The sequence below is a fragment of the Impatiens glandulifera genome, chromosome 1 (genome assembly GCF_907164915.1).
Source record: "Impatiens glandulifera chromosome 1, dImpGla2.1, whole genome shotgun sequence".
NCBI classification, from domain to species: domain Eukaryota; kingdom Viridiplantae; phylum Streptophyta; class Magnoliopsida; order Ericales; family Balsaminaceae; genus Impatiens; species Impatiens glandulifera.
In genome coordinates, this window is record NC_061862.1 from 82,382,069 (window position 1) to 82,392,810 (window position 10,742).

Genomic DNA, 10,742 nt, shown 5'->3' on the forward strand with positions numbered 1-10,742 from the left:
CTTTTGGGTAAGTGGTAATCAATTTCAATTAGTAATTTAGAGCTTAGGAATTTGAAAGGGGGTTCTTTTATGTTTTAAGTTTAATTACTCTATTGTCAAAACTTGGTCCGATTGATTGTTTTATAATTGATAATAGGCAAAAAAATTGAGCAAAATGACTTTTTAAAATTTAATATTCTATTTTCTTACTCTTTTACGTAGGATATGCATAAAATTTATAAATGAATTTGTACTTCTACCTCTCATTCCCAACTTGAGCCTCCCTCATATTCTAATGAGCTTACTAATCTATATATATATATAATGATGCTTAATTTTTAAAGTGTCCGGATTGCCGGGTCGAGAGCTGTGGTTAATTTGGATACTTGGATCGGATTGTGGGTTTACCCGTTTTTAAATTTAAAACGGTTAAAAATAAAATTAAAATTGCTAGAGGTATGTTTCGAACTTGCAACCTAACAAAACAAGTACAACTCTTTAACCAACTAGGCTACAAAGACTTTATATTTTAAATTCAACACCAAATTTGATAAACGCGGGACGTTTTAACATTAATATAAGTTCAACTTTTTAACTAACTAATCTATATATATATAATGATGCTTAATTTTTAAAGTGTCCGGATTGCCGGGTCGAGAGCTGTGGTTAATTTGGATACTTGGGTCGAATTGTGGGTTTACCCGTTTTTAAATTTAAAACGGTTAAAAATAAAATTAAAAATGCTAGAGGTATGTTTCGAACTTGCAACCTAACAAAACAAGTACAACTCTTTAACCAACTAGGCTACAAAGACTTTATATTTTAAATTCAACACCAAATTTGATAAACGCGGGACGTTTTAACATTAATATAAGTTCAACTTTTTAACTAACTAATCTATATATATATAATGATGCTTAATTTTTAAAGTGTCCGGATTGCCGGGTCGAGAGCTGTGGTTAATTTGGATACTTGGGTCGGATTGTGGGTTTACCCGTTATTAAATTTAAAACGGTTAAAAATAAAATTAAAAATGCTAGAGGTATGTTTCGAACTTGCAACCTAACAAAACAAGTACAACTCTTTAACCAACTAGGCTACAAAGATTTTATATTTTAAATTCAACACCAAATTTGATAAACGCGGGACGTTTTAACATTAATATAAGTTCAACTTTTTAACTAACTAATCTATATATATATAATGATGCTTAATTTTTAAAGTGTCCGGATTGCCGGGTCGAGAGCTGTGGTTAATTTGGATACTTGGGTCGGATTGTGGGTTTACCCGTTTTTAAATTTAAAACGGTTAAAAAATAAAATTAAAAATGCTAGAGGTATGTTTCGAACTTGCAACCTAACAAAACAAGTACAACTCTTTAACCAACTAGGCTACAAAGACTTTATATTTTAAATTCAACACCAAATTTGATAAACGCGGGACGTTTTAACATTAATATAAGTTCAACTTTTTAACTAACTAATCTATATATATATAATGATGCTTAATTTTTAAAGTGTCCGGATTGCCGGGTCGAGAGCTGTGGTTAATTTGGATACTTGGGTCGGATTGTGGGTTTACCTGTTTTTAAATTTAAAACGATTAAAAATAAAATTAAAAATGCTAGAGGTATGTTTCGAACTTGCAACCTAACAAAACAAGTACAACTCTTTAACCAACTAAGCTACAAAGACTTTATATTTTAAATTCAACACCAAATTTGATAAACGCGGGACGTTTTAACATTAATATAAGTTCAACTTTTTAACTAACTAATCTATATATATAATGATGCTTAATTTTTAAAGTGTCCGGATTGCCGGGTCGAGAGCTGTGGTTAATTTGGACACTTGAGTCGGATTGTGGGTATACCCGTTTTTAAATTTAAAACGGTTAAAAATAAAATTAAAAATGCTAGAGGTATGTTTCGAACTTGCAACCTAACAAAACAAGTACAACTCTTTAAGCAAATAGGCTACAAAGAGTTTATATTTTAAATTCAACACCAAATTTGATAAACGCGTGACGTTTTAACATTAATATAAGTTCAACTTTTTAACTAACTAATATATAATAATGTTGAGTAAATAGATACTTGGATCGGATTATGTGTTGACCCACTCATAAATTTAAAACGGTTAAAAATAAAATTAAAAATGTTATCCGTAATTTTTTTCACGATTTTTTATATTATTACTCGTGCAAATGCACGGGCTAAATGCTAGTGAGCATAATGTTATTGAACAAATAGAAAATCAATCTCATGTATAATTAAATTTAGGTGATATTATTAGTGATTCGGGATTAAGAAAATCAATTGAGAATTTTGATGTTGCTATTCAAGATTAAGCTTGAAGAGAATATGTTATTCGAGGGTCATGTCAATTAAATGATCATTTATATCAAAAACAAATTTTGGTAATTAGGAAAGGAGTTTTCAAGCAAGTTTATAAGAAAATATACATGGTTAGAATATAGTATATCAAAAGATGTTGCATTTTGTTTTTGGTGTTACCTTTTCAAATCTTTAAATAGAGAAAGTGTAGATGATGCCTTTATAAGAGATGGATTCAATAATTGGAAAAAGACATTATAAAGATCCAATCGTCATATGGGTACTGCAAATAGTTGTCATAACAAAGCTATAATACAATTTGAATCTTTTTATGATCAAAGACATAACGTGGGAAATATTTTATGAGTACATGGTCATGATATATAAAATAATTATCGCACCCTTTTAACAACTATGTTAGATGTGACACACTTTCTATTGAGGAAATGATTACCTTTTCGAGGACATGATGAGTTAAGTAGTTCATTAAATAAATGTATTTTATTTGAATTGATTGAGTGAGTCAACAAAATGAAGAGATTTTTAACGTTGTAAAACAAAATACTCCCGGAAATAATTAGATGACTTCTCCAAGAATTCAAAAAGATTAACACATGCTTGTGATTCACAAATAATATTTGCTATAATAAATGATATTGGAGATAAGTTATTTTTTTTTATGGTTGATGAGGCTCAAGATAGTTCGGTGCAGGAATATGTGAGTTGTTTTGAGATATGTAAATGAAAGAGGACGTGTGATTGAACGATTTATTTCTATTGTGCATGTGCTTGCCATTACTATTGAGTCTTTAAAAAATGTTATTGATGCTTTATTTGTGCAACATGGTTCGTCAATTTAGAGGACAATCTCACTATGAGTGAATTTTTTGGATATGTCACATTGATTGTGAACATTTCTGGAGCATATTGTAAAAGAAGAGATCAACTTAGAAAGCTTCTACATGACAAGATTGTTGCTGGATTAGAAAGTGGAGAAACATTTGCTGGGAGAGGGAAAATCAAGAAAGTAGTTTGGTAAGACTTATAGACACTCGTTGGGGATCACACTATTTAACATTACTTCGTCTATGCTTAATGTGGTTTAAGTGCAAAAAATGTTAATAAATATAGTTAATGATGTATCGTCTAATGCGAATAGAGGTCATACTATTGGATTATTTAAGAGGATGCCCAATTATGAATTTGTTTTTGTGTTGCATTTGATGAATTTATTTTTGGGAATTACAAATGAGTTGTCACTTTACCTAAAAAAAGAAGATCAAAATATTGTTCAAGTGATGTCATTGATTACGAGTTTGATGCGTCAATTACATGATTTTAGAGAAAATGGATGAAATGATATTTTGGACCAAGTTAACAATTTTTTTCAATTGCACACTATCACTATATTTGATATGAACGAGCATATGCTAAATGATAGCTATGATAGGCGGAGAGAAAAATGGGAACTCATCACTAATCTTCATCATTATTGCGTGAATTTTTTTTGAAGTATTATAATAAAGTTATTTTTTGTTTATTATTAATTTTATCATAATTTTTTAATTTTAATGTTAGGTTGTTGATTTGATTATGCAAGAGATGAATAATCATTTTTTAGAAGTTAATACGAAATTTCTTGGTTGCATATCATGTCTTCATCCAAGAAATTCATTCTCCCAATTTGATGTTCGAAACTCATTCGCGTTGCTGAACTTTATCCCGATAATTTTAGAGACACTGATTATTTGTTTTTGGAACAACAACTTTAAGTTTACTTATTTAATTTACGGGATGATCCTCAATTTTCTTCAATTGAAGACTTGAGAATTTTTGCTTAGACACTAATTACAACATAAAAACATTTAGTATTTCCATTGGTTTATTGTTTCATAGAGATGACTTTAGTTTTACCAGTTGTAACGACATCCGTTGAAAGAGTTTTTTTCCATAGTTTTAAAATACGTTATCCGATCGGGGGTCCAATTGGTCCGACCGCGAAACGGTTGATTGAACGGTCTAGATTTTGACTACGACTACTTTTTGAACCGGTCAAAATTCGGTACGACCGGACGATTCAACCGGAAAATCAAACCGGATATTTTCAATTTGAAAGGTTACTCAACTTAGATCTTGGTAAATTTGGATCTACGATTCCACTGTGTTTGTGGGATTTTTCTACTTCTTCCTTCTGTACCAATATCCTTTTGAATCTAATATCTATGTGGTGTAAGGAAGAAAGTAAGAAACGAACATAGATTCCAAACACACCGCGAATTTAGTTATCAGCAAAAATAAAGAAATGTAAATTATTTTTGCTAATATCTACTTAGATCTATAGTTCTTTAGATCTATCGTCTGAATCTATCATTCTTAACACTTCAGATTTACTACGATCTCTTCTTTGTGTGCAGTGCGTGCTCTTCTTTAAGATCTACCACTCTTCTTCATCTGAAACTTTAGTGGTTATGATATAAAGAAATATTAACAAAAAAATTGGATTGAATGTAAAGAGAGAGATAGTGATGAAATTTGGAAGGTAATGACTAATGAGTGAGGATGATGAAGAGGATGAATTATTAATTATGTAGGTTATCTTTATGTATGATATGAGTTATTGATTTAGTATTCATCCAAATTCGTGAGGAATTATATATATATATATATATATATATATATATATATATATATATATATATATATATATATATATATATATATTATTTTGATGGTAAAGAATTATGAATATTTGTTATATATTAATTTAATTGACAAATTATTGAATTTAATTAACATTTATATGTCTAAATGATTATATATATTATTAAAAATTCGGTTCAATCGGTTGAACCACCGGTCGGAATAGACGATGAAATTAGCAAATATTGCATTATTTTCAAAAATAACTTTGTAATTGGGTTTATTAAGGTATTTTTCTCGGGTAAAATTAAAATTAGTAAATACATTTATTGAATGCCCTGCATACACCAAGAAGAAGATCAAGTGGATTCACCCTGAACCAAAGTAAAAGCTAAAAAAATCTTACAAAACAAGACACTTCAAGTTTATTTAATTTATTTCTAAATAAACCCTTCAAAAGATAGAAACAAAGAACTAGGTGGTACAATCTCACAAAGATCAAACAAAAGACAGTAACAACGAAATCAATAGAAGTGGATCGAACTCAAACAACACATGCATTAAAGCAAACATATTCCATCTCCACTATCCTTAACATTTGCGAGTGCAAAAGCAACGTTTACGGAAACCAACACATTTTCCACCAGAAAAACCTTCTTGACGACAAACTATACAGCAATTACTGTCCCTAAGGCATGTCCCTTTATATCCATGGCTCTGTGATTCACAGTCCCTTGCCTCTGCTTGCTTAATCACTCCATCCTCTGTTATTTCATGTTTTCAAATAATATATTATATAAATTTCTTTGTTTAAATTAAAGAAATTATCATAAAATATAAATATACTTACGAGATGCAATAACAATAAGAAGGAAGAAAAAGATAACACCGAAAGTTCTCCTCTCCATTGTTGATGTCTTCTAAGCTCCCCACTTTAACCAAGTTATGTTCTTTCCTTGAAGGTCCTCTCCACTGGTTAAATATATACACCAACACTTACCTACTAAGGCCTCGTTTGGTTGGAGTTCATTTTAAAAAATGTGAATGACGATGATTTTGAGGTTTTGAGGAGTTAAAATTTTTTTGGATTAAAATAACTTTTGAACTTGTTTGATATAGTTCATTTTGAACTTTAAAAAACTGGAAATTATTTTTTAAATTAATAATCTATTTGAACTATTGATATTTTGAATGGTTATAGTGAATGAGATATATATGATATGATTTAAACGATTTATGAACGGTAAATAAGAATATAGTTTTAATTATTGATTTTAATATAACCAAAACATACATAATCCTTACTTAATAAATCAAAACTCAATGAAGGGTCTTGGATTTTCTAGTTTTATAAATTTTGTTTATTAGTGTAAAACATGTGATAATTAGATATTTCAACTAAATTTATATTATTATAATAAATATATTTAATAAGTAAACTATTTATATGGTTATATATTTAATGTTCATTTGAAAAAATATATTTCATATTTGTTATAAATGATGACATCGTGTCAAGACACAGACATGCAAGGGCATGCAGGGCCTAGATTACTGAACCATTGACCAAAACCCTATTTAATAACAACACGTATGAACCGTTTTCCCTGTCCATTTGACACCTCTTCAATTCAATCCTTCTACTATTGACACCTTTTCATTGACATGCAACAGTTAAGTGTGATTATTTAATTAGGGTAAATTGTTTTAAAAGATAACGACAGAAGTTGTTATAAATTGTTTTAAAAGATAACGACAGAAGTTTGTTATTTGAGATTTGAATTTGAATCGATTTTTAATTAAACGATGTTAGAACTCTGAAGGGTGTGGATACATGCTTCGAATTATCGTATTTTAGTTATTTAAGGTAATTTTAGTTATTTTTTAAATTAATTTATCATATTTATAAAAAAACAAACAACTTTGTATGATTCTCCACTCATATTTGTAAGGGGAAAGGATCTGTTGTCCCAAGTGTAGCTGTCTTTTGCTGTCTCATTTATTAAAACGATCTGATTATGATAAATTAGACAAATAAAAAATTATATATATATGAAATAAACCATAAATCCTAAATTCTAAACCTTAAACTCTAAATTCTAAACTTAAACCCTAAATCATAAACCCTAAAAAATTATATATATGACATTTTATTTTAATATTTAATTTTCTCTTTCCTCTCCCCACTCTCTTTTCTCCTATGAGACATCAAGTGAAACATTATCTTTGAGACAACATATCCGAATTCATTTGTAAGCATTTGTAAGGCATTCAAAAAGCACATTATAAAGTGTGAAACACGTATATTTTAAAAAAAAATACTCAATTTAAAATATAAATACGTTGATAAATCATATACAAAATTAATTACGTCATATAACATTTATGTAAAATATAAATATCATATCTATCTTATATCACAAATTTTTGTAGTCATTCAAAATATTTTTGATTATTTAATGTGTAAATCTTAAAATAATACTTGTAATCCCAGAAAAATCCTTCAATTCGAAAAATTCGTAAGGAATATTCTTTTCTAAAGTAAAATATTATTTTAAAAGATTTTGAAAGGATCCTGAACAGTTTTTGAAATTAATTAAAAATAATTAATTTGAATTTTATTTTTAAATAATTCGAAAATTTACGTTGTAATCAAATAACAATTTGATTTTTAGAAATTCGTTATTTAAATTAATTAAAAATAGTTAATTTAAAAGATCATTTATTTGAAACAAGGTCGCTAATTGATTTTTTGAAAATCAATAAAAGTGGCCTATGTGTATAAACGTATCAGCCATAATATTTTTTAATTCGTAGTTTAGTGATACTTGGGAAATGGCTTTCGCGCTTCATCTTCCGTACCCGTTTTAAAAATAATATCTACTTTTAAAGTCGGATTTTAAAAATCGGTTGTATTACGTTATATTTTACCGATTATTCTTCTGGTCCTATGCATTCATAAGGTTTGTGCATTATTTAAAATATTGTAACAATATTATTTTAATGTTTGTACCTATTGCAGATGATCGCTTAGGAAGAAAAATACTTGAAGAACATCAATCATTTTTATAGGCATTAAGGTTTAGAAATAAACACTAAACATACCTTCATAAAAATATTTTTTTGTGGAAATATCCCAAAAATAGTTTGAAACCATTTTCTAATTTTTTTGGCATTTTTAGAAAATGGTTTGGGGTTTCATAATTACGAAAATAAATTTGAATTTTCAAAAATGCAACCAAACGGGCTTTAGGACCAGAGTCCTAAGCCTGGGGTTCGTTTTTATTGGTCAGGGTCGAGGAGCCTCTCGGTCAAGGCTCGGGATCTTCAGTCGGAGTACCGAAGTCCTTCGGTCGAGGTGGTAAGCACTCTCGAAGTCCATAAAAATATTTTTTTGTGGAAATATCCCAAAAATATTTTGAAACACTTTTCTAATTTTTTGGCATTTTTAGAAAATGGTTTGGGGTTTCAAAATTACGAAAATAATTTTGAATTTTGAAAAGTGCAACCAAACAGGCATAGGACCGGAGTCATAGGCCTAGGGTTCGTTTTTATTGGTTAGGGTCGAGGAGCCTCTTAGTCGAGGCTCGGGATCTTCAATCGGAATATCGATGTCCTTTGGTCTAGGTGGTAAGCACTCTTGGGTCCTTGGCTTCAATCCTCGGTCAGGGTGTACAAACTCACCGGTCATGGGTTAGTGTTGGGCTAACCTCATCGGTCATAGGTTTATGGAATTCTCAATCAGGGTTAAGATTCCTCAATCTTAGGTTTGTTTTCTCGGTCGTACCTCTCGGGCTTAAGTGGAAGCCACTAGTCTTAGGTTCAGGAGTGCTCAGTCCTAAGTCTGACCTTTCGATCGGATGTAAAATCCTCGGTCGGACCTCTTGGTCTTAGTTGAAGAACATCGATTGGACCTCTCGGTCTTAGTTGAAGAACATCGATTGGACCTCTCAGTCCTCGATGAAGAACATCGGTCAGAACTCTCGGTCCTATCAAAATTCTCGGTTGGACTCTACGGTCTTAGGTTAAGATTTTTGGTTGGACCTCTCGGTCCTAGGCTAACAAGCCTCGATCCTCAATTACACAAAAGTGCAGGTTATGAAAACTTTGTTTTAAGCTCAGATTCTTTGATCCAAGAGATATGGTAACTTTACAAAGCTCCAAGGAACATGTTGATCATCATCTCAAGGTATTAATCAACCTAGATGATGATCAAATCATTCAAAATAGTTTGTGATCAAAATTTTGGTTTTTTATTTTAAAACTGTTTTGAAGAGAAATGAGTTATATAATAGCTTCCTTATATATCGTATATTTGATTGGTATAAAAATAAGAACACTGGTTGTTCGTTTTGACCTAATGAAAAACTCAAAAATTTCAATTATTTTGAAAATTTTGATTTTGATCAAACATGACCGGGATGGATAAAACATGATCCAAATAGTTGTCCAACATGATTAGAATTATGTTGGGAAGATTTATGGGCCGTGATTTAAGAGAATTAGCCAAAGAACAACAAATATATTTTTTATTATTTTTTAAATTCAAATTTGGGTTTTTCTGTTTAAGGTTGATTGATTGTCTCTAACATATCCAAAAGTTTATAAATAATCATAAAATTAATTTCTAACCATAAAACACCATAAACAACAAGCATACAAGCTTATGCAATTTGAAATATAAAATTTCAATTTCAAATTCAAACTATAAATATGAATTAGAGAGTGATTAGAAACTTACCAAGGATTGAAGAACACTCATGAATCCTTAGGAAGTTTTTTGGATGCTCAGTCCAAGCTTTAAGGTCTTAAACAAAAAGTTCAAAAAATCCGAAAGCTTGAAGTTTTAATGGAGTATTTCTAATTTTTCTTTGATTTGAAGGTGGGGAGTGGATATCTTGTCTTCGGATTTGTCCAGGGAAGCTACTTATAGGTGTCTAGAGTCGGTTGATCCATCCACCTACCAGAATGTTTATAAATGATTATATGATTGATTTCCAACCATAAAACACCATAAACATCAAACATACAAGCTTATGCAATTTAAAATATAAAAATTTCAAATTTAAACTATAAATATGAATTAGTGGGTGATTGAAACATTACCAAGGACTGGAGAACACTCCTAGATCCTTAAGGAAGTTTATGGAATGATCAGATCCAAGTTTTAAGGCCTTAAATATAAAATTCGAAAAATCCAAAAGCTTGAAGTTTTAATGGCGAATTTCTGGTTTTTTCTTCGATTTGAAGGTGGAGAGTAGATTTATTGCCTTTGGATTTGTTCAGGGAACCTATTTTAGATTTTTGGAGTCGGTTGATCTATCCACCTATCCAAAAAGTTTATAAATGATTATATCAATTTTCAACCATAAAATACCATAAACAGTAAGCATACACGTTTATGCAATTTGAAATATAAAAATTTCAAATTCAGTCTATAAATATGTATTAGAGGATGATTAGAACCTTATCAAGGATTTGAGAACACTCCTAGATCCTTAGAGAAGTTTTTGGGATCCTTGGATCAAAGATTTAAGGCCTTAAACAGAAAATTCGAAAAATATATAAGCTTGAAGTTTTAATGGCAGATTTTTATTTTCTTTAATTTGAAGGTGGAAAGTGGATCTCTTGCCTTTAGATTTGTTCAAGGAAGCTATTTATAGATGTACGGAGTTGATTGATTCAACCAAATGGATCGAATCAGCCAAAAACTATTAATAATATTTTGGTTGTTCTCGAGTCAACTAGTCGGAATAAGGGTGATTCATCCCTATTCTTGTAAGAGAAA

General features: G+C 29.9%; 1 protein-coding gene across 1 annotated transcript; it reads right to left on the reverse strand.

Annotated features, from left to right (window-relative positions):
* Positions 1–5,370: 5,370 nt before the first annotated feature.
* On the reverse strand, positions 5,371–5,862 carry LOC124922531 (defensin Ec-AMP-D1-like). The gene is made up of 2 exons (XM_047463263.1): positions 5,805–5,862; positions 5,371–5,718 (listed from the first exon to the last, which is right to left on the reverse strand). The coding sequence occupies exons 1-2, from the start codon at positions 5,860–5,862 to the stop codon at positions 5,546–5,548; spliced, it is 231 nt and encodes a 76-aa protein (XP_047319219.1). The 3' UTR covers positions 5,371–5,545.
* Positions 5,863–10,742: the final 4,880 nt, after the last annotated feature.

Coding starts and splice junctions, on each gene's coding strand:
- LOC124922531 (XM_047463263.1), bottom strand. CDS start 5,862: ATGGAGAGGAGAACTTTCGGTGTTATCTTTTTCTTCCTTCTTATTGTT. Junction 5,719..5,804: donor TCTTATTGTTATTGCATCTC/GTAAGTATATTT, acceptor ATGAAATAACAG/AGGATGGAGTGATTAAGCAA.